The sequence below is a fragment of the Notamacropus eugenii genome, chromosome 1, assembly GCF_028372415.1.
Source record: "Notamacropus eugenii isolate mMacEug1 chromosome 1, mMacEug1.pri_v2, whole genome shotgun sequence".
Taxonomy (NCBI): domain Eukaryota; kingdom Metazoa; phylum Chordata; class Mammalia; order Diprotodontia; family Macropodidae; genus Notamacropus; species Notamacropus eugenii.
In genome coordinates this window covers 735,953,333-735,976,398 of record NC_092872.1, presented here as the reverse complement: position 1 = coordinate 735,976,398, position 23,066 = coordinate 735,953,333, and the positions used below count along the sequence as shown (strand labels likewise).

Below are 23,066 nucleotides of genomic sequence, written 5' to 3'. Positions count from 1 at the left end.
TGTGCCACCCCAGGTGGGCAGGGAATCCTAGGGGAGGGCCCTTCAGAATCCCAGCACCCAGGAGCCTCGGGGAGAGGGATGAATTCCAAGGGAGTCCTGGAAAGACGACTCTCAGCCTGTTTAGCTGGAGGAAGGGAGAGGGGAAGGTTGTCAGGTACCCAGAGGAGGCTGGCAAGCCAGCCTGGGGCTTGCTGGTTTCTATGGCAACGCTCCCCCAGCAGAGGAAGCGGGGGATGGGTGTTTCATCAGACCTGTGGGCCGGCGGAGGCAGTGACTGGCACTGCCAACAGAGGTGAGAGGTCCCTGGGCCCCAAGGGACAGCCTCTTGTCAAAGTTGCCCAGAGAGAGCAAACAGGAGACTTCCGTCAAGGCCCCTGAGCCTCAAGGGGGCTCTGGGAGTGGTTCTTCCAGAATTACTCATACCTCCACTGTGCCCAGAGGCTACCCAACCCAGTGGGCAGAATGTCTCCTGCCTGGAGGCAAGACCACCCACCCTGAGAGAGGGCAAAAAGGCCAGGGAGTAGACCAAGGTGACCAGCCGGCCCCCATTCTGACAGCCTGCCTCACCTGGCGTAAGGGGGGCCTCAGCTCCACCCTCCCAGTCATCTGACCAGGAGATTCAGATGGACTACAAAGGAGTCAGGGGTCTCCTCCATCCAGCATAAACAGCATTGGATTTGGAGTTGAGAGAACTTGGGTTCGAATCCTACCTTTGGGTGGTCTGGGACTTAAATTTCAGAGCTGAAAGAAGAGACCTTAGGTTCCTGAGTCTGGTTCCCTGGTTTTCTCTATGACAATCAGAGAGTGAAGTGATCCATCCAAGGTCACAGTTAGTGCCAGGGGCAGGATATGACCTGGTCTTCCCGACCATGTGATGATGAAGGCCCCAACACAAAGGGAGGCCCCCTCAGGAGTCAGGAAAGCAGGAGGCATTTTGTGATGAGGAGAGCAGGCATCCTGCAGATGTCAGGGTGACTGCTTGGGACTGAAGAAGCCCAGCAGGTAAAGTTGGTGCCACCCATGGGGAGGGCGTGTGGTGGGGAGGGTGTGGTGGGGAGCCTGGGGTAGGAACCCTGAATCTCTAGGTAGAGCACCATTGTGGAGATGCACACCTGGGATGTTCCCAGGGGTCAGGGGCAGGGGCTTGCTCAGGCTGAGGCCTCCTGGAAGTGTGGGGCCCTATATCCATCAGTCCAGGTACCGGCTGGCTCCCTGAGGGTAGGAACTAGGTGATTCTTAACCCAGGGGCTCCCTGAGGGTAGAACCTAGACCTCACAGGTGACCAGGGGTTCCCAAAGCAACAGGATCTACCTCTCCCTGCCCCACTCATCAGACAGAGGACCAGGTCTCTCCTAAGGCAGGATCATTTCTGTCCATCCCCTTCCAGGCCCCAGGAGGGACTCACCTTCAGAAGCAGGAGTCACACTCAGGACTTTCAGATGAAGGTTGGGGATGGGGACAGGGCACACGTCTCTGCCCAGTCTGGGCAGTGGAGGAAGGGTGAACGTGATCTCATACTTGTGCATGATCTTCAGGAAGCCAATCTGTGGGGGATGGAGGGAGTGGTTGAGGGGGGGGGGTGATAAGCAAAGAGAGGAGCCACAGGCAGGGCCCTGGGTGGGGAGGCTCCAGCTCTTGTCACTCACTGTGCCCTCAGCCCCCAGACAGACAGGCTGGCATGCACACACACATGCACACATGCACACGCACGCACACACATACACACACACACACACACACACACACACACACACACACACAGAGGTTAACATGACTTGGTCAGTTGACTGGCTTTCCATTTTTACCGTTTGGCCTGCACACATGCCCAGTCTCCCTAACTAGACCATCTCTGAATGCGTCCCTAGACTTAGTCCTGCCAAGCCCATCTCACACAACGTCCACAGTCCTGCCCCCACACCCATACTCCCCCTTCCTCCACATCCCCCCACACCCCCAACCCTGCTCCACCTGCCCTCAGACCAGCACAGGCCCCCCCCATCCCCACTACCTCCCCTCCCCCTGCCTGGACCCCTGCAGACCAAGCCCTGCCCACCCCTATATGGTTTCCAGAATAATCCCCCTGACCCATCACTCTGGTCTTTCCCTCTCCTGGGAGGCCACAGAGCAGCGGTCAGAGACCTGAGCCTGACTTGGCCACGGACAGCTGTGGAGGGCACAGCCAGGTTCCTTGCCCTCTCTGGGGCCTCAGTTTCCTGTTCTGCAAAATGGGGGTCACATTACTTGGTGTAGACTTGCAGATTACGTCACGGGGTGCTTTCTTGTCAACAAAGCCAGCCTAACTTCCTCAAGAAATGGGAGCTCCAGAAATGTCAGCCTTGTCTCCCCAGCTAGATCATGAGCCCCCAAGCGTAGGTGCTGGCTCTTCTTTCACCTCCCCCAAAGCAGAGCGGGCACATCCACTGATCTTCACAAGCCCCCTTCTTTGGGTCAGCAAGCAGGCCTGGGATTACTGCACCCATTTTACAGAGAAGGAAACCAAGGCACAAGAAAGGGACATCTGGCTCCACGTCACGTTGAGTGGCAGCCAGGACCCCCCGGCTGTGACATGCCCAAGGAAGGCCCCAAGGCAGGGCCTGAGTGTGTTTCTCTCTCTCTTCCTGAGTGTGGGCTCCTCTAAGAAAAGCCCTAGGTACGGACACTAGCAGAACGGGAGGGCACATTTTCTTTCTTGCCTCCAAAGAGGATGTTTAATGAATGCTTAATAAATCAAACAGAATGTGATTCGTATATCCATAGGGACCCGACCCCCCCTTCATCTGGCAGATAGGGAAACTGAGGCCCAGAGTCAAAGAACACCCAGGTGGTGAGTGGAGGAGCAATGATTCAAACCCAGGGCCTCTAGATTAAGTCCAATGCCACCCACCAGGTAGCACACAGCCCCTCCCTGCCACTTCAGCTCAAGTCCCCATGCAGGAGAGCTCCAATCAGCAGCCACAGAGCCAAGGCTAGGCAGATCCTCAGAGCTCAGCTGGACTTATAACATCACCCTCCTGTCTGCCATCACCAGAATCTGTCCATCCATCCATTCAGGACATGGATCATGGCATCCTTTCCTGGTGCCCCCTCATTCACATCCCTTCCCTTCCTTCTCCTAGGAACCCAAACAACCTCCTGCCCTGCCTTGCTGCCACCCTGAAGCCCTCTCCCAACCCCGGCATGCCCGGCCCAGCCCCTGTGACCCCTCTTCTTTGGTCCTGGCCTCACCTATACTCCCCAGTCGTCTCTTTACTCCCTCTTTCCACTCACGCAAAGCCTAGGAAAGGTGGAAGGGCTGCACTGAGGTGGGGGAGGCGGGGGGGGCACCAAGGGGGGGCAGGACTCTGGGCCAGGGCGTTCCCTGAGCCCCCTGACCCTTGATGCTCCAGGCCCCAGGAGAAACATGGTCCACAGCCTGCGGTCAGGGCGGCTGGGTCCAAGAAGCCCAGAGTTCAAGGTCAGGAGGCCTTACTAGCTAGGGGCCCGAGGGCCTCCTGACATTCAGTGTCCTCATGTGTCAGACAGAGAATATGAACTCGGCCCAACCTGCCTCCCAGGGAAGCCAGAAGGAAGGAAAGCGAGTGGCAAAAACCCTCCTTCTTAGCTACGGATGGAGAATACTTCACACACTGTCAGATGGGGTTAAAAGGCTGGTTGGTTTTAATTCTTTCCCCTACCTTTTTACACTCCTCTTTATAAAGGATGGCTGAGATCACTCAAGCGAGAACACCAGATGAGGCCGCAGTGCCTAAAGCACCAGGCCTGGACTCACCCTGGACGCTTACTAGTGTTGTGGCTCCAGGCAAGTCACAGTTTCCTCAACTGTAAAACTGTATAAGAACAGCAAGGCTGCTGTGAGGATCAAATGAGATATCTGTAAAGGGTTTAACACAGTCCCAGGCACACAGTGGGCACTACACAAACCTTAGCCATCATGATGATAGCGATGGTGACATTACCACGATGTCAAGGCAGCTCCACCCAACTCTAAGTCACAGGTGCAGGGGTAGGAGATGCGTCCTCCCAGGGAAATCCTTCTAAGCAATGACGTCACAAGTTAAGACACAGAGAGGTGGGTAGGTAGACAGATAGATGGACAGACAGACAGACAGACAGACTGACAGCCAATGCATCTAACAAGGGTTACAGACTCTCATCTCATTTGAGATAGGTACTGTTATCCTCCACGTTTCACAGATGAGGGAACTGAGGCAAATGGGGTTCAGTGGCTTGCCCAGGGTCACATACCAAGTATGTATCTGAGGCCATATTTGAACTCGGGCCTTCCTGACTCCACGTCCAGCACTCTGAGCCCCTAGCTGTATCAGCAGACAGAGAGACAGGCACAAGAGATAGGATAAAGAGAGGGGAGAGATATGAAACTTCTACAGCTACGGGGTTACGTAACAACAGCTCCCACCACCCCACACACCCCCAGAGACAAGAACTGTAAAGCACAAAGGCTGCTGGGACAGCGCTCCTGGCCACTGGCTACAACAATCCATGCTGTTGTTAACAGAGTGAGACTCTCATTGGGAGTTCCCAACAGCAATAAATCAAAGGCTGGGGCCAAGCCCCCCGAGGTTTCCAGGGGTACAAATTCAGCATCTATTTGCATTAAATCCTACCAATTCCACCCTGCAGGGCCCAACATGTACACCAAGGACTCCGTGTCTCTTTCCCCAAAGGCTCATTTTAGGAACAGGAGAAATGTTGATGCTGCCTGTAGGTGTCAGGGAAAGAGGCAAGGGGGGGCGCACACACCCTCATTGGGGAGAGGAAGAGGAGAGCCAAGCAGTCGGCCAGAGCCCAGCAGCTTCTGAAGGTCAGCTGGTGGAGTAGAAGGATGGCAACACAATCAGATATCTCCTTATAAACATGAACAGCACAGACACACCCAACTCACACAGGTCCCATTAGAGGAAAGGAAAGCATGCATCCTGAGGGGTCAGGGGCTACAGAGCCAGCATGTAATCCAAGAAGGTCTGGGTTTGAGTCCTCCCTTGGACACATCCTGGCTGTGTGACCCTGGGCTGGTCACTGAACTGCTCAGTGCTCTAGACAACTGAGACTGTAAATTTCAGGGAAGGTGCCAATCTGCATTGGTAAAGGTGTTCCCCCCCCACCAAGTGCTTATGCTAATGTAAGCCTCTGAATCCCTAGCACCTGGCACTCAGTAAGTGCTTATTTACTGATCTGATGCACACAGTAGGTGCTTAATAAATGATTGTTCCACTAAACAGGAGTTAGGCAGCCAGCTCTAAACCTCTCCCAGCCAACTCCTCACCCTTAAAGTGTGAAGAGGAAAGGCAGCCCTTGGCTCCCCCGTTCTCATTATTTCATCCACCCTGCTCCCAGACACTGGAAGCTGGCACTCCACTACCCATCACCCCACACCACCATGCTCCCATCACCCTCCCAGGGTCAATCCTGAGCCCGACGAAGCCTTGCCCCTGCGCAAATCCTTCAAAGCCCAAGCCCTCCCACTGCGGACCCAGGCTCCTGACTGCTCCATCCTAGGAAAGCCTCCCACCTCCTACCTCACCCCAGGAAGGCCTCCCTGAACACCCAACATGACCAGCACCTTCGCCAATACTGAGACCAGCTAAGTAGCTGTTCTGAGCCCTGGGCCAGGCCCACATGGTCTCACAGACCACAGACCTCGGACTGACGTGACTCACCCAGAATCAAACAACAGCTACTAAGTGTCTGAGGGAGGATTGGAACCCAGCTCCCCGAGGCCAAGGCTAGCCCCACTGTGACTTCCTCTCCAACTATGCTGTCTGTTCCCATCAATGACAGGGAACTCAAGGAAAAGACACCAGGAGCCAGAAGCCTCATGGCCCAGTTCCTCCTCGTGCTCAAGGTTTTGCCTTGGGCAGGTATCCTTCACCCAGCTGGGCCTCAACTACCTCATGCCAGACACGGTTGTTGGGAGGAAAGGGTAAAGGGTAAAGTGTGCGAGCCCTGAGCTTCTGTCAACATGAAAAGAACCAAGGCCTAGCCAGGGGCTGCGTCACCCGGTCATGGGTCAGTCAGAGCCACCAGAGACACATGGGGGGAGATGCACGTGTACACACACACACACACACACACACACACACACACACACACACACAGCCTAATACCCACTGAGTTCCAAGCTGTTCTTCCTGGAAAATTTCTCAGAAGGAAAACAGTTCAACATCTAATCGTGAGAAAAATGCAACCACTTTCCTAAATGCTGACCCTGTGCCAGAAAATGAGAGAAAGGGAATGTGAGAGAGAGGAGAGAGAAAAAGAAAATGTGAGAGAGAGAAGGAGAAGGGATGAGAGAGTGAGAAAAAGGGAGAGAGAATGAGAAAGAGAGAAGAGGAAAAGGGGAAAAGACATAGAGAAAGAAAATTAGACAGGCAGAGAGAAAGATGAGAAAGAGAAGAGGGAATGAATGAGAAGCGAGAGATGGGGGGGAGGCGGGGAAAGGAAAAGAAACATGGGGAGACAGGAGAGGCCTGCTTCTTTCTGCAGGGACTGTGAACCTAAGCAGCCTAGGTAGAGAAAGAGAGGGAGGAAGCCGGAGCTTTGTCCACTCCTCCCCCAGGAGCCAGGCAATCTTCCTCCTTCCCTTCCTCCGTTCCCTCCCTTCCCCCCAATCTTTTCAGCATTGCCCACACCACCAGCCTCTGCTGTTCTCTCCCAAGTTCCCAGTGACCTCTCACCAGCCCAATCCAAAGGCCCTTCTCAGTCCTCTCCTTTCTTTCTGAGGCCTGGATGCCACGGACCACCCCTCCTCCCTCTTGGTTCTCCCCCATCTTCCCCACGATCCTTTGCTGAATCGTCAGCATCCACACCATACCCCCTGGCCCCTAAGTCTGTCCAGGGCCCTCTGCCCTTCTCTAGCCATTTTCTTTCTCCTTAAATTCAGCACTTTCTAAGGGTTCAATGACCTCTATGCAGATGATGCCCAGATGCATGCAACCCTCATCTCTCCACACTTTGGTCCTTTATCACCAGATGCCTGTGGGACACTTTGTACTGGCCGGCCTGGAGGCATCCCAAAGGCATCGTTTCCAAAACACAATGCATTGTCCTTCCCTCAATCCCTCCTCCTTCTCTTGAAATTGTCTCTCCTGCTGTCTAGGGCACCATCATCCTTCTAAGATCCCACTGTACCCCTCAATTCCCCACTCTCCTCTCCCTACAGATCCCATCCCCAAGTCCTGATGATTTCTATCAGCAGCAGCAGCAGCAGTTCTAGTTTTACCTCCTATTACCTGGAACCCACAATGGCTCACCATTACCAAGCAACAGAATGAAGCCTGGACTTCTTGAACTGGCATTCAAGGAATCACACTCCCTGGCCCCAAACTACCATCTTCTCTATCTGGGCTGGTCCAACCCCATTTCCCACTCCCCTTCACCCCCATCTTGCCAGCCCTTGGCCCACCTGACCACCTGCTGTCATTAATGCTGCTCCGATGGAGAATGTCCACCCAGTCTCTCTAAATCAGGGGTGGAGAGAGCCTGCACCCTGGGGGCCACAGGTTTCCCACCCTCTTAGTCTCTAAATCTTGCCCAGCCCTTCCTGGAGAGCTTCCCCATGAGGCCCACAGGGCTCCCTCCCTCCTCAGAGGACCCATTGCCCCTGTTCATCCTGACTCCAGCCAGTTATCTTCACCCTAGGCTGACTTTTTTATCCAACAATCAATAAACTCGCACACTTGGCCTACCCTAACAGCCTCCTAATTCATCTCCTTGGATTCACTTTGAAAGAGAATTTTAAAAGTTGAATTTCCTTCTTAGGCCCAGTACATAATGACCATTTTAAAAGAGAGATTCAAGATGGGCGCCATCTTGCCAAACCATCCATCCCATGACCGGGTCAATCCCCGACTCAACAACCTTCAGGCACTCCCCACTGCCTCAAGGACAACACTCAAAGCCTCCAGCCCGGGATTTAAGGCCCTTGACCGTCAATCAGGCTGCCACCAAGCACGCTTCACTGCAGGAGAACCCGACTATTGATACTGGCCACAGTAACAAGTGACACTCTGTAGTGCCTTAAAGTTTGCAAAGGGCTTTTTCACACACTCTCCCTTGAACCTCAGAAGCATCCTGCTCTGGGAGGCCAGCAGTCCATAGGATATGCTCCCATTTTACAGATGAGCATTCTGCAAGGTTATCTAGAATCCTTACGCCCAAATCTAGGCTTTTGGAATGTACACAGTCCTGTCAATGGTGAATGCCATACAAAGAGAATGGAACCCATCCTAAGGGAAACCTTGGGTTTGAAATTCATCTCTACTACTTACTACCTACATCTCCCCATTCATACTACCTTATCGCTCTGGGCCTCAGTCTTCTTATCTGTAAAATAAAGATAACAGTCCTTCAGGTACCTATACCTTAACAGGGCTTCTGTGAGGCAAGATAGTAGATTCTCTTGCCATCTCCCTAACTGGGACCCCCCCGGCAGAAAGAAACAGCAAGTCACTCTCTTCCACTATAGAGATGGCACCTCTGAAACCTCATCAGCTAGACACAGGCTGGAAGCTGTGGCTCCAGGCAGCAGGGATGGAAAGTATGAAACCATCCATACTCCCTTCTTCCTTTGTACTCTAAGCTTCACGAGGATCTAATCCAGAATCCAACTGGCTTTGAGGAGCTCACAGTAGAAACTAACCACGGAGCACAGGAGTCCATTGGTTAGATCATCTCATGGGCAAGTCAACATGCCCACAGCACCATGTCAACTGAACCGATATTACAGACCCTAGGAGAGTTGGCCAAAGGACACAGCTAGTCACAAAAATCCAACTCGAGGGCCCTTTGTAGAGCAAAGGAAAAGCAGAGGGAAAGGAAAGAGATCCCACAATTCCCTAAGGAGCCCAGACTGTCCTCTCTCCTCCTCTCCCTCTCTCTCCTCCTTTTTTTCTATCTCCCACTTACTCTCTCCCTCTGTCTCTCACCTCCTTTCCCTCTATCTCCCACCTCTCCCTCTCTTTCCTCCTCTCCCTCTGTCTCTCTCCTCTCCATCTCTCTCCTCCTCTCCCTCTATCTCCTCCTTTCCCTTTGTCTCCCACCTCCTCTTCCTCTCTCCCCTCTGCCTCTCTCCTCCCCTCCCTTTCTTCCCTCTGCCTTCTCCCTCTCTCTCTTTCTCTTCTCCCTATCTCTACAAATCCTCTTTGGCTTTCAAGGCTACCCTCTAAGAATCCTAGCCTAGGTGGCCACTCCCATCTACTATTGTCCTCTTCTTTGGAGACAGAGTCTCTTCTGGACCAAATTCTTTGGGGGCTTTGTTTTTAAGTAAGGCATAAGCTTGTTTCTACCCCTGACTTATTTGATAATGTCAGAGAATGTCTGAATTAGAAGAACTTGGGACCCAACTGTTAGGAGCCAAAAACGGACCTAAAATACAGAATGTCAGAGTTGGGAGGGTCTCTAGCACATAGGCTCTCAGAGCTGAGAGGGTCCTGAGGCTAGAGAATGGAGACACAGACCTTCAGAGCAGGGAGGCACCTCAGGAAACAGTCTGCATTAGAAGGACCCTAGAATTGGGGGTGCCTGAACAAGGAGAGACCATAATGCCTCAATGTGTCACAGTTAAGGAAGCTGAGACCTAGAGAGAAATGATATCTCCCCAAGGTCAGCAGCCAGACTCTAGAAAAGGTGTACTAACTCCTGAACCAGAGCTCTTTCCACTGCCTCTAAAGACTAAACTCTTAAAAGAATGTAAACTCAGAACCGTAAGAGGCCCTTAGTGGCCACCTCATTCTACCCTAAAGTCTGGCTACTACATCACTCCTGAATGGAGCTGGCACAGGTCATTCATTGGAGGAGACAATAAAGCAGAATGCTCAGACCAGTAATCAGGATCCTAATGATGCTCCTAGTAATGACAGCCCTGGGAGGAACTGTTAATTATGACCCCATTTACAGATGAAGAAACTGAGGTTTCAAGGTAAGGAAGTGACTTGCCCAGGGTCCCACAGCCAGAGAATTGATGGGGCTGGATCCAGGCCCAGGGTTCCATTCCCCTGTACCCCCCCTTCACTCCGCCTCGTGTGCTGTGGGACATCGGGGGAAGCCACTCAGCCCCCAATGTCCTCTCGTTTGTCTTCACAACCATCCCAGGATGCCCAGGCTGGCGACTCTCTAGCATCTCTATCACGCAGATGAGTGAGTGATCTGCCCGTCATCACCCCACTATAAAGTATGAGCAGTAGGACTGAAACCCAGCCCCTGGCCCCACAAGTCCCAAATGAGGGAAGCAGCTGCCCAGTGAGGACAGATGAGAAATGATCACCGCCCACTGCCCTTCACAAACTCCTCAGTTCTGACTCTGGCTCCTTCCCGGCCCTGGGGGAATGGTGGGCAAGGGGGGGAGGGGGAAAGAGAAGAGGAACCCAGAAGCTTGGACTCCCAGGAACAAAGCCAACCAACCAGTAATTAGAGAAGCTAAAAATGGGAGCCACTAATTCCCCCCATCAGCCTGACATGTCTGTCCAGTGGAAGGGGAAGAGGAGAGGGGTGGTGCCTGGGAGACAGTGGGGAAGGGAGGGTGGCCAAGGGGGTGTGTGTGGGGGAGATGGGAGAGGAGGAAAGGGGCTTCAGTGTCTCTATAGCACCCACAGGACAACAGCCATCTGGGGAGGGTAACTGGTTTCCCCATAGTCACACAACTGGCAAAGGGCTAGAACCAGAACCTGAACCCAGGCCCTGTGACTGTACAGCTGCAGGGCTCTTGATAAATAGTGCCTCTCACAGTCATAGCTGAACTTTTTCTCCTTCCCAAGAGTGGGAGACATTATAAATTCACTGGATTATCATCTCACTGGATCCTCAGGACAATCTGGGAAGGAAGGTGCTATGATGATGCCCATTTCACAGAAGAGAAAAGTGAGGCTAAGAGAAGCCAAGTGATCTGCCCAGGGTCACACAGCTAGTGAGTGGCTGAGGCAAGATTAGAATCCAGGCCCTCTTGACATAGGGAGTTCCCCATCAACAGAAAGGCTCATCAGGAGGCTCTAAGAGGGGATTCCTGCTCAGAGAGAATGGGAGGTGGTCCAATCAGAGGCCTAGAGCAGGGAGAGAGCCCATGACCAGAGCTGGGGAGCAACTTCAACAGAATCTCCCCCCAGATGAGGGCACAGAGCTGGAATGTGAACCAGGGGCCCTCTGCCTTGGGTCCTACATCGCTGCCACCTTGGGCAATCCCAGAGGATTCCTGGCGCCAGGCAGGGGGAAGTGGAGCATCAGCTCTGACTCTTTTGTGTTGCAGGAGGAAAAGCCCAGATCAGCCCAAGACCACCCACAAGGCCCAGGGCTCATGAACAGTGCTGTGTGATACACACACCAGCTCCAGGGTCCAAACGCAGGCCAAGCCCTTCCATGGGGGCCCCAGGGGAGGCCTGCACCGTGGGAAGAGAAAGTCTTCATGGTCAGGCCTTCCAGGCCCTCCTCTACTGAGGGTGGATGGGATTTTCAAAAAGAGCTCAGAGCAGTGACCGAGGTACACCAAGAAGACAAGCTGAGGGAGCCTGAAGCTTTGGTGGGAGAGAAGAGGAGGAGGATTGGAAAGGGGGCTCCTCAAAAGAAGGGGGGCTGTGAAAAGGGCCTAGGCCAGCTATTATAGATCTCAGACACTTGGAACCATACTCCCCAAGAGGGAGCCCAGAAGTGGCCCCTATGCTGGTGGCCTGGGAGTAGGGGCTGCCACTGGGGAGACAACAACCTAAGCTCACTTTGTACACACAGCTTACGTGCAAAGCTGACTTCACTTGTCTCTCCTCTGTGTGTGTGTGTGTGTGTGTGTCTCCCCTCCGTCTGTTCTCTGTCTCTTTTCACACACACACACACACACACACACACAGCCCCCAGTCCAGTTATTCAGTGGCTCATGACGAGGTCCCAGCCACCCCACCCCCCAGCACCCCAGAGCCATGCTGGGGAAGGCCTATCACCATCCCAGAGGTCTGTGTACCATTGTCTTTTGAAAAGTTTAGCTGAGCTAGGAGGATCCCCCCTCTCCTGCCAGCTCCCTCTCTTGGAGTAATGACATGGGGGGGAGTCACCAAAGGCCCTAATCACTGAGCTCCCTACTCCTGGCTGGTGCACACCCTAAATCCTCCCCTCCAGCCCACGGTTCCCCACTCAGTGTTCATACTCAGGCCCATCTCCAACCCACCACCCCCACCTTGGTCTCAGGGAGCCATCTTCCCCCCTCCAGCTTGCCTCTGCCACTTCCTCTCCATGGAGGAGGACCCTCTGAACCTCAGTTTCCTTCTATGTACAGTGAGAGCTGTTGGACTAGATGTCTCCTCAAGCTTCCCTCCAGCTCCGAATCCTGCCCCACCATGAGCTGTGCCCTCAGGCTATCAATGACCAGCCCTGTCCTGGCTCTCTCCTGTCTGCTTCCTTGGGCTCCTGAGCTGAGCGTCTCCCTGGGCACTTTCTGCAACCCCTGCTTCTTCTCCATCTCTCCTCCCCTCTGCCCTGTAGGTGCCCCAAGGACCGTGCTAGTCTTGCTTGAGGGAGGGACACTGGAAAGGGGTCTCTGGGCAGGTGCACAATCAACTCCATTGCCTCTCCAAGGTCATAGCTATGACCATCACCCCCATCCCCAGCCTCTCCAGGATACATCAACTCATCCCCCTTCTCCTGCTTTAGCTGAAAAACCCTTTATTTTCCACACCCCACAGGTCACCAAGAAGGCAATCCAGGCAGGGGAGGGGGAAGGGGATCAAGTCCCTGCCACTGAGGGGACCTCAGTTTCCTCCTCTGTTAAAAGGGCACTGATATTTTCACAGCCTAACTCAGGAAAGTACTTGGTAAAGCTGTCCCAAGAAGTATGAGCCCCCATCAATGTGCCTATATTCACCCTTCTGCGGCGTCCCTGTCCTCTGGCCCAGTCATCTTGGGGGGAGAGGGCCCTTCTGACAATACAGGTGTCACCTCTCATATCCAGAGACTACACTCTACAGTCCCCAGCCCAGTCCCCTAGGATCAAGGGCTCACGTCTGTGGCTCAGCAGGCAATCTAATATAGCCTGGGGTCAGGCAGGGAATGGAGTGGGCCACTCCCTTCAAGACTCAGACTCTGAAGGTACTGGAGCTAAAAGGGACCTCAGCTCAGATAGCATCTGGTCTAACTCACTGGTTTTACAGCTGGGGAAACTGAGGCCCAGAGAGGAGGAAGCTCAGGCAATCCTGGTAGGGCCCCAGAAGAGGGGCTAATAAGAACAGTCACTGAGACTTTGATCACTTTCCAACATGCTCTCCCACGCTCTCATTAGAGCTGTGGTAACAACTCTGTGAGGGAGGTACCCCATAGACAGTCATCCCCACTTGGCAAACAAAGAAACTGAGGCAGAGTCGTGTAACTGTGGCTTTACAGGACCCTCAGACCAGAATCGAGAGCTAGGGGACCTCACTCAGAAGATATCATTCCTGTCCAACCTTTTGCTCAGGAAACAAATCCAGAAGATCAGGATCTGCTCGAGATCACCAGGTAGTAAGGAAGAGTTAAGGTAGAATTCAAACCCAGGACCCCTGACTCCAGAGCCCATTATTGCCCTTGACTCCCAGTTACCCAGACGCAGGATTCGAACCCAGGTTTTCCTGACTCCCAAACCCAGCTCTCTACACTACACACCAAAGTGCCCGGGCAAGGTCTAGAGGGGAGCGGTCTCCTACCTTGACAAGGAAGTTGCCATCAGCCTCCTGAGAAACCATGACAACTGAATCATGCAACTTCTCATCGAAGTGGACATGGCTCTGGGAGCTTTCCACGGAGCGGCTGGTCGTTGTCTCAGCAAAGCGGATACTGCCCATTTTGGCTTTGCTTCCTAGAAAGGCAGGGGAGGGAGTAGGGTGCAGAGAGGACAGATGAGGGACCCCTGTCCCAATCAGGGCCGTGTCCAGGTCAATGATGAAGATGACAAGGAGGGCTCTGACCAGACACAGTGACAGGCTTGGGAGACTGGGATAATCTTTCTAAAGTGGTGGAATTCAGCTGAGGGAGGAGGGGGTTAACAATATTGTTGAGTGTCTGGTCTCAGGGAAGTCAGTATGGCTAAGGATGGGGAAGAAGGGTATTTGAAAGCCAGGCGGGGGGCCAATTAAGACGTCAGGATGTAGCCTTGTGAGGGTGTGAAGAGGGATCAGGGAAACAGGGTGGGGCTCCATATCAGGGCAGCAGGGATGGGGAACCTGCACTCTTAAGGCCACATGTGGCCCCCTAGGTCCTCCAGTGCGGCATCCCTTTGACTGAATGCAAACTTCACAAAACAAAGCCCCCTTCATAAAAACATTTGTTCTGTAAACCTTGGACTTGGTCAAAGGCCGCACCTGAGCACCTACAAGGCTGCAGGCTCCCCACCCCTGAGTTGGGGTCAAGATTGGGGAAATGGAGAATGCTGGAAGGTCAGGTGTAAGCTAGAAATTCAGGCCAGTGGTGAAAAAGGAGAAGAAAGAAATAGTTCAGGAAAACAGTTAAGTCCCTCCTGCTCCCTGGCCCTCCCCCCTCCCTCTAGCCAGCCACCCACCTACTGGAGCCCTTCTTAGAGAAGAGCCCCTCACTGAAAACCTCTTTCTTCTTCTTAAACCACCAGTTGGACAACCTGTGGAGGCCATCAAAGGCCTTCTTAAGGCACTGCTGGGGGCCTCTGACCAGGAAGTTCTGGTCACTGCCAGAGGTGGGAATGGACTGCTTCATTTTGGGGTTTGGGGAGGGGAAGGGGAAGGGGAGGGGAAAAGGGGATGGGGGAGGGAGAGCAAGAGGCCAAGACAAAGGTGACACCAGAGTGGGAGTCACCCAGGGTGGAGGGGGAGAAAGGAAAGTCAATAATGCGATGTCATGGGTGGTGCCAGGGTGACAAAGAGACCTGCTTTCTGATGGCATGGACTCCCTATTACGACCCTGAGAGAGCCCTGGAAAACTGGGCTTCCCAGGGACACAAGCCCAGCATGTGCATGGAAAACCATCCCATTCCATTCCCTCACCCAGATCACAGAATCAAAGACTCCCAGAATTTCAGCATCAGAAGGGGTCTCAGCCCCTCAGCTGGATCTAGCCTAACACCACTACAACAGAGGAGACAAGTGAAGACCAAGGCGGGAGCAGGAGAGGGTCAGCCCCAGAGGCAATCCACTCCTATCCCACTCCGCCCCTGCACTGCTCCAGCTCCAGTCTGGAGAGCTCTCATTCTTCGGATGCTTCTCCTGACATCCTCCCCTCTGGGGCCAAGCAGAAAGGCTGCTCCTGTCTCTAATCCAGACACAGCAACCACCAGCCCAGCAGTCTTCCTCAGGTCACTTTGATCACCACCTGTCCTGCCAATGTCCTTACCAAATAAAAACTCCTCCATCCGGCACTCAAAGCTCTTGGCAACTTGGCCCCTTCCTAGCTCTGCAGTCCCTTAATCTCCCTCCACACACCAGATATTCAGCCATCCTGGCCCTTAGTCACTCCTCACATGACCAAGTGGCCACCCCTCATGTCAGAAGCATGTTCCTGCCTCATGTCTACCTCTGAGAATCCTCAGTTTCCTCCATGACCCAACAGCCCCCACTGAAGTTACCTTCCCACCCACCTCTGCATGTGTCTTGAGTGGACCGAAATATCTCTACGCTGTCTCCCCCTCAGAACATGAGCCCCTAAGGGCTATTTTTAGCCTTTCTCAGTATCCCATGCTCAGCACAGAGCCTGATATACAATGGTGCTTAATAAATACTTCTTAAGAGTTTCCTCAGCTCTGAAATCCAAACCTGAAGGCACAGTATACTCTAGGTAAGGTCTGACTAAGGCAGAGGACAAGGGGACTATGACCTTCCACACTCCTTCGAGGCAATCTAAGATCTCACTCCTTTCCAGCTACCACACCCCTCCCTGACTCATATTGAGTTTGCCATCCACCAGAAATCCCCCTGGTCTCTTCAGGCTGGTGCATCCCTTAGCCCTAGTGAAATTTCAACTTAGTAGGTACCACTTGAGTTTTGGAGGGTCAAGATTGCGCATCTTAACTGGTGGTCACTGTGTAAGCAATCCTTCCCAAATGTCATCAGCGAACTTGATGAGTACACCTCCAACGCCTATCCATACCAATGATCTGTACAGTCAGAACAGCACAGGGCTGTGGTCAAATCCCTAAGGCACGCCACCAAAGACCTCCAGCCACCATTAGTGATTCCCCTTTGTGTCCAATCTACCAACTATCTCCTATCGATCTATCATCAGTCCAGTACAAGATGCTCCAACTTCTCCAAAGAGTAGCAGAACGTTGACATATTTAAACACTTTTAGGAAAGAGTAAGCAATATCTAAGAGCCATGTTAGAGGCACTACTGAAAAAAAAAAAAGGAACTAAGGTCCGCCTCGTGTGACCTGTTCTGGCCAACAGCATCACCTCCTTTCTTCGAGGGTCACTCTGGAGCTAGTTAATAATGTGTTCCACAATGCTGCCAGGAATCAACGTGCCACACTTGCTGCCCAACAGTTGGCAGCCTTTTCTCTCTCCTTCCTTTGTTATTTTTTTTAATCAGGACATTTCTCCAGCTCAGCTCTGACTCACCTCTCCCAATCTCCACGATCTTCTAATCTCACATCTGCCAGCCTGAGAATGAGACTGTCTGGGCCTGATAGCTCGACTTCTCAAGGGGAACTTTCTCATTCTTTCTCCCCATACTTATCTCGGGCACCAACACCCTGTCCTTTCTGTCCTTTCCAGTCCAAAGGACATGTTCCTCAGTGGAGAAGTCAGACGCAAAGCAAGGACTAGGGAGCGCTTTGCCTCACTGCATCCACCCAGAGCACTGACCCTCTCTCTTCCCTTCTCTGATCCTCTCATTCCTACAATATGAATTAGGGAGAAACCACAAGTCTCTCCTCCCCATCGTCCTCAGCTCACTCCAAGCCTCAGCATCCTGGACGCCATTCTTTCAGGGAATGCCGCTCACCCCTCCTCACTACAACTTCTTCCAAATCTAAATTGGAGGGTGAGTCAATCAGGACTTACTGAGAGCACCCCGTGTGCCAGGCCCTGTGATAGGGGCTGAGACAGGCATTGTGAACAGAATAATTCCCATTCCAGTGGAGAACTCTGTTTCCCCAAATGCAGAGTGTGTGTCAGACCATGCCCATGGCTCAGGCATCTCTCTCTGTTACTCATTCCTCCAGCCTGCCCTCTTGGATTGGGACTCTGTGTTGGGGGGCTGAAGGGGGCACTTCTCTCTGGAGGGAGGGCCTGGCTCTTGCTTGGTTCTGTTGCATTCTCCTGGGTCTGTCTTGGGCTGCCTTCTCTGGGTGCTGAGGCTGTGTTTTTTCAAGGATCTCAGGGGTGACTGGCAAACTTTCAGGGCTGCCCATGGCCACCTGATCCAGGGCAAAGTCTGATTGCTGCCCTCGTGGTCTGACCCCAGGGTGGGTCTGGGACCCAAGTGTGTGCTTGCTGGTCTCTTTCCCTTCCCCCAACTTCAACTCCAGCTGCTGCTGGCCATACCTCAGACCACATTTCCAGCGGCAACAGGAATTGTTTCCTTATGCTGCCTGTATCCTCAGCCCCTACCACAGCACCTTGCACACAAGGGATGCCCAGTAAGTCTTGATTGACTGTTGGAGTGGGGCCAGGGGATGGGTCATTTCATCAGGCCCCACGGTTGCCACTCACTCACCTTTGTTAGCCGTCGCCATGGAGTCTCTGCCCGATGCCAGTCAGCTGAAAAGCAGAGCTCCCAATGCCAACTCAGCAGCTGCCCATACTCCAAGAGGAACCACAACAGGAACCTGGAGGAGAAGGGGAGGTGGGAAAGAGTCAGGACTCCTCCCAACCGATCACCAATTAAGAGCCTACTATGTGCCAAGTGATAGGGATACAAAAACAGGCAGAAGATAGTCCCTACCCTCCAGTCTGTTGGGGGGCAGCAGCGGCAGGGCTTCAGGTGTGAAGATGTATGGTGTGAAGATGTGAAGATTCAGGCAGGGCAGGGGGAATCTAGGAGGTTAAAGAGGGACCTGGGAAACAGCTGGAAGGAAGCTAATCAGGAAGAAGGGAAGGAGGGAAGGAAGGAAGGGAGGGAGGAAGGAAGGAAGGAAGGGAGGGAGGGAGGGAGGAAGGGAGGAAGGAAGGAAGGAAGGAAGGAAGGGAGGAAGGGAGGGAGGAAGGGAGGGAGGAAGGGAGGAAGGAAGGAAGGAAGGAAGGCAGGGAGGGAGGGAGGGAAGAAGGAAGGAAGGGGCATTTATTGAGCACTTGTTGAATTGCCAGGAATCATGCCAAGTGCCAGGTCCTGCCCTCAGAAGACTTACATCCTAACAGGAGAAGATAATTCCCAGAGAATACGGGGGACCAGAGAGGCAGAATTCAAGCCCTGTTCTGATTGACTCCAAATCTCTCCCTACACCTTTGGCGACCAAGTCCTTCAAGCCCCCACTGAGTGATCATCTTTGGGATTTTTATGTTCAGAACGGGGTATAACCCCACAATAGATCCCCCTCCTCTAGGGTCAAAAAACTCTTAACCCTGTTCCATGGACTAGAAATGCTGATTTGAGAGCTAACAGAGATCCCAGAAGTCATCTAGTCCCACAAGGAAATGGAGGCCCAGAAAACCTAAGTCAGAAGAAGGATTTGAACCCTGAGCCAGTGTTCCCTCCTCACTTCCCAGACCAGGGCTCCTTCTCTCCAAGGGTTCTCCCACAATCACCACAGGCTAAGCAAGGTAAGATAGCCTCAAGTCCCCTCAACTCCTCCCAGCTCCCAGAGTGGGGGCCCTAGTCTTAACCAATAAAGGTGTATTAAGGCCTGGATTTGGGAAACAAGGCTGTGCACCCACAGTGGGGGACAGGATGGGGAAAAGTCACCTGCTAGGGAGTTGATGAGATGAGGTCAAAGGATCGGGTACAAAGTCTGTCCCCAAACATCCCCTGCCCGAGGCAGTCTGGACTTCCGAATGCCTTACAAGTCTCTGGAAACACCCACATGAGTTCCAGGGAGCTGGCTCCAAGTACAGATGACTTCACAGGCCGCTGACCCAGAGCCCTTGCGCCCACCCAGAGAGACCCCGGGTATGCCCTGCAGAGCTGCTGACATTTGGCAGATGGCAAGGGGCAAGCTGAGGCCACAAAGGGGTGGGAGCTGCCAGGGGCTCCTCCAGCCCTCCCTCCCACCCACACCAGGCCAAGATGTGCCCTTCTAACTGGGCTGAGGAAGGAGGAAGCGCTTTGGCCTCTATTTCAAATTCTCTCTTGTTCTGGCCCCATCAAGTTACCCACTTACATCTGATTTCTTAGGCTGGCTCTTATTCTCCCCATTTTACAGCATCCCAGAGAGGTCAAGGAGTCTTGCCCAACGTAACACAGCAAATCCACAGGCCAGGGGAAGTGGGACATCCAGACCAGTAGACCAGGAAGCCCCCTCCCCTTTTCCACAGACTTAATGGGGGGAGAGCCAGTCACTTCAGGAGATGGGGGCAAGAGTAATTCTCCCCCTTTCCTGAATCCCAGCCCCCTTTCTGGCCCATGAGTCTGGAGACTGACGCATGGAGTTTGCTGAAACAAGAAGTCTGTTCCTTTGGCCTTGCCCTCACACAGCAACAAAAGCCTACAGAGGGGGCCTGCTGGGCCATTGTCTAAAATGGGTCATGGGGGAGAGGAGAGGAGCTCCTCCCAAGGTGCTCTGCTCAGGGGTCTGTGGAAGCAGCTGCCTCTATGCCTGGAGAGTGTCCCACATGGCAGGGAGGGAGACAAGAACAATGACAGATTCTTAGCTGGCATCTGGAGACTTGCACAGAGCTCTCCTGTGTACTTCTGAGCCTCAGGAACACCCTGGAAGGCTGGAACTAGATGTCTGACCCATTTTACAGATGAGGAAACTGACGCCCCACAAGGGGAAGTGAGGCAATTCACTTTCATCCTGCACCCACATCTCTGCCCACAGGTATGCCAGGCTGGATCCAATCCGGCCCAGTCTAATAGTGATGACAAGAACAAGCATTGCCCCCATCTCTTTAGGGTTCACAAAGTGCATGCTGGAGGCATGAGGAGCATTACGTCCATTGTCTGGATGGGGAAAGAAAAGCTAGAAGGGTTACATAGCTAGTAAATGTGGGAGATGGGAAAGAGGATAAGGTTACACTGGGAGGGTGAGGGTGGGCCCTGCAGCTACATCTTCCCCTCCTCTACCTCCCCCCCCACTCCCCACACTTCTCTTTGCCCCTTAGGTCCCTGAGCCCACCTGCTCACTAGCCTCCCTGTCCAATTGTCCCCTTCTACCCAGACAGATCACTGTAAAGTCAATGAATTTTTATCATGATCCCAAAGCACTTAGAATTGGACCCGGCCTCTCAGAACTCCTGAGGGACACAGCGTGAGCAGGTTTGGGCAGAGAGTGAACCCCCTGCTCTACCCCAAGGGCCCCCACCTGCTTCCCAAGGGCACCGGACTCCCATGCCAAGGATCAGGGCCACCACTCACTGGCACATACTTTCATGGGTCCCTGTGCACATGTGGTCTCCCTGACTGAAAGTGAGCCCCTGGAGGGCAGGGACAGCCTCATTTTTGCTTTCCTATCTCAGTGCAGTGGAAACACACAGTAGGAACTGACTAAACGTTTAGATTTATAGTCAGATGACCTTGAGCAAGTCACATTCATCTTCAGGGGCAGAAAGCAGAGTGGATCCTTTAGCCCACAGGCTCATGTGCAGGCTCTGGGGTGCCAGGGTCGGGTCTGACCAAAATGATGGCTGCTCCCCCTGCTCCCTCATCTGTAAAATGACCTTTCCTTGTAAGGCCTCTCTGTCCAGGGTGGAGCACTGAATGGTGAGGCTGGACCAGACACAAGGGGACAATGCCCTGGAGATGGGTGGCACAGGGCAGCTGAGAAGAGAAAAAGAGGCCAGGGTAAGGGAGGGCCCGCACAAGCCTAGCATCCTAGACTTCAGTGCTGGAAGGGGCCTGGGAGGCCACAGAGTCCAGTCTCTCCATTTTACAGATGCAGAAATGGAGAGGCACAGAGACGAAATGAAAAGAAGTCAGGATCTGGCCCCAGGTCTCTGCTGAGTCCAACCACCATGGCTTGTTATTGAGTAGAACAATTCTAAGGGAAGGCTCTTGGATTCATCCATGCAGCAGAAAGCAGGCTGGGCTTGGGCTCAGCAGAGACCTGGGTTCGAATGACGTCTCCAACACCCCCTCATTCCAGAGCTTTACTCACCCCAGTCACTTTCCAGATTCACCAAAACCCCGCCCTCCAGACACCCCCATCCCCCATGGATTGCCTCCCCCACAGAACAGAAGCTTCTTGTAGGCACTGTCTACCTCAGCACAATTAATAAATGCCTTGCCTTTTATTCAATCCCTCACCACAGGCAAACCACTCTACCTGGGAGCCTCAGTTTCCTCATCTGTGGAATGGCCATAACCCCTATCTTGCCTGCCCCCACAGGCTTGTTCTAAGGCTCAAACTGGGTAATGCAAACCCTACCGTCCTACATAAGTGGCAGCTATTTTTAATATCTAATTTATTTTTGATTCCACCTATTCCAGGAAAGGCCAGGCTATTCCAATCTCCAAGCCCAAACTGCAGAGGGTAGGGGGCCCAGGGGAGCCAGGCCCTGGGCACTGCGGCCTGATGAGCAAGCTTGGACCTGCCCACCTAAGCTACTCAAGGAAGCGGAGGAACGTTTCTGAGTCCCCTCCTGAAATCACTTTTGTTCCAGGGGTTTTTGGTCCATACCTGTCTGGTTGCCTCAGTGCTGGTGCCCTCCTGGTGTGCAAACTCCTTCCATCAGTTCAGATCAGCAAGCCCTCTCTCCAGAATGGAGAAGTGAGAGGTACCTGACCCCGGTCAGAGGCAGGACTCAAATCCAGTTCTCCTGATTGTAAAGCAGGCTCTCTCCCTGCTGTGTAGTAGGCAGGAACCTACTGTATCTGTATCCCCCAGAGCCTCCCACGGTCAAGAGTGGGTGCTTAACACATGTGGAATTAAACTGAATCTATAAATGAGGGGCCCGTCTAGGGCCAGGTGGGCAGAGGGGCAAGAGGCCTGGGTTCAAGTCCCGACTGCCCATTCCTGCCTCTCTCTGCTTCCCTCTGTTCCCTACTGAGAAGATTGGGCTGTGGGACCAAACCGGTCATATAAGACATCACTATCACTGAGATTATTTCCAACATCCCTTCTACCTCCAAGACCCATGATCAACAGGGTCCCATCCTATGATAACTCGAAGATCAGAGCAGTGTGCAAGGGCCTCAGTTACTTCATCAGTAACTTGAGGAGGTTGGGGGAGATGAGCCCTAAGGTCCCCCTCTAAATCTGTGATCTGAAGGGCAGCCAAAGGAGGCGGTGGGGCCCTCCCACAGCTGCAGGCCCTGAGCGGGGAGCCTCCAGCGAGGTCCTGGCCATGGGAATTGATGGGAATTCTGCTCATGAGGACAGACATCTGGCCAAGGCTGCAAGGGATCGCACTTCCCCCCACCCCTTTCCTTTTTTAAACTCCTGCCTCAGCTGATGAGGAACTGTTTTCAAACAAGACTTCCGGCTGTGAATGGACAACCCAATCGGGAAACTTCTCTGCAGGCCCCCACATCTGTGGGTGGGATAGGGGGGTCACCCACCCTTCTCTCGGGGAGGAGGAACCAAAGATCAGCTTCCTCATCCTCATCCTCCTCTTCCCAGAAGCTTCTACATCAGACCACAGGTGGAACCATGGCTCTCCCCACCGTCCCCAGCAAAGGGTTCTCTGACTATGTCAGAGAGGGCCAAAGCCCCGGGCCCTCGAGGTCCCAGTCTCCCCAGAGGGTCCCTCGGGTCTCGGCTCACTCTTGCTTTTGCCACATCCCCCTGGGTACTCCTGGAAGGAGGCAGCAGGACTGGAACTGGGAATGTCTGTGGCCCTGGGAAGGGAGAGAGGGACAGGACAGAGCAGGATCTGGGGGGAGGGAGAAGCCAGGATGATAGCTTGGCATGGGGCTCCCCCCATCCAACTGGCAGACTCCCATTGGAACAATTACACTTGCTCGAACTAGGGGCAAAGATGTTGTTTCTGAGCTGCTCAAAGATCCCTCCCAAGCCACCTCTGCGTAGGTTTATTTATCTTA

The 23,066-nt window shown here is 53.4% G+C and overlaps 1 protein-coding gene across 1 annotated transcript in view; it reads right to left on the bottom strand.

Annotated features, from left to right (window-relative positions):
* The window catches only part of ADISSP (adipose secreted signaling protein), a 37,511-nt gene that overhangs the window by 9,926 nt on the left and 4,519 nt on the right, over nt 1-23,066 (bottom strand). The window contains exons 2-4 of the mRNA XM_072637052.1: nt 17,646-17,757; nt 13,671-13,822; nt 1,406-1,544 (exon numbers count right to left, since the gene is read on the bottom strand). Coding sequence (XP_072493153.1) covers nt 1,406-1,544; nt 13,671-13,822; nt 17,646-17,664 — 310 coding nt within the window. The 5' untranslated portion in view covers nt 17,665-17,757. The remainder of the gene's footprint in view (nt 1-1,405; nt 1,545-13,670; nt 13,823-17,645; nt 17,758-23,066) is intronic.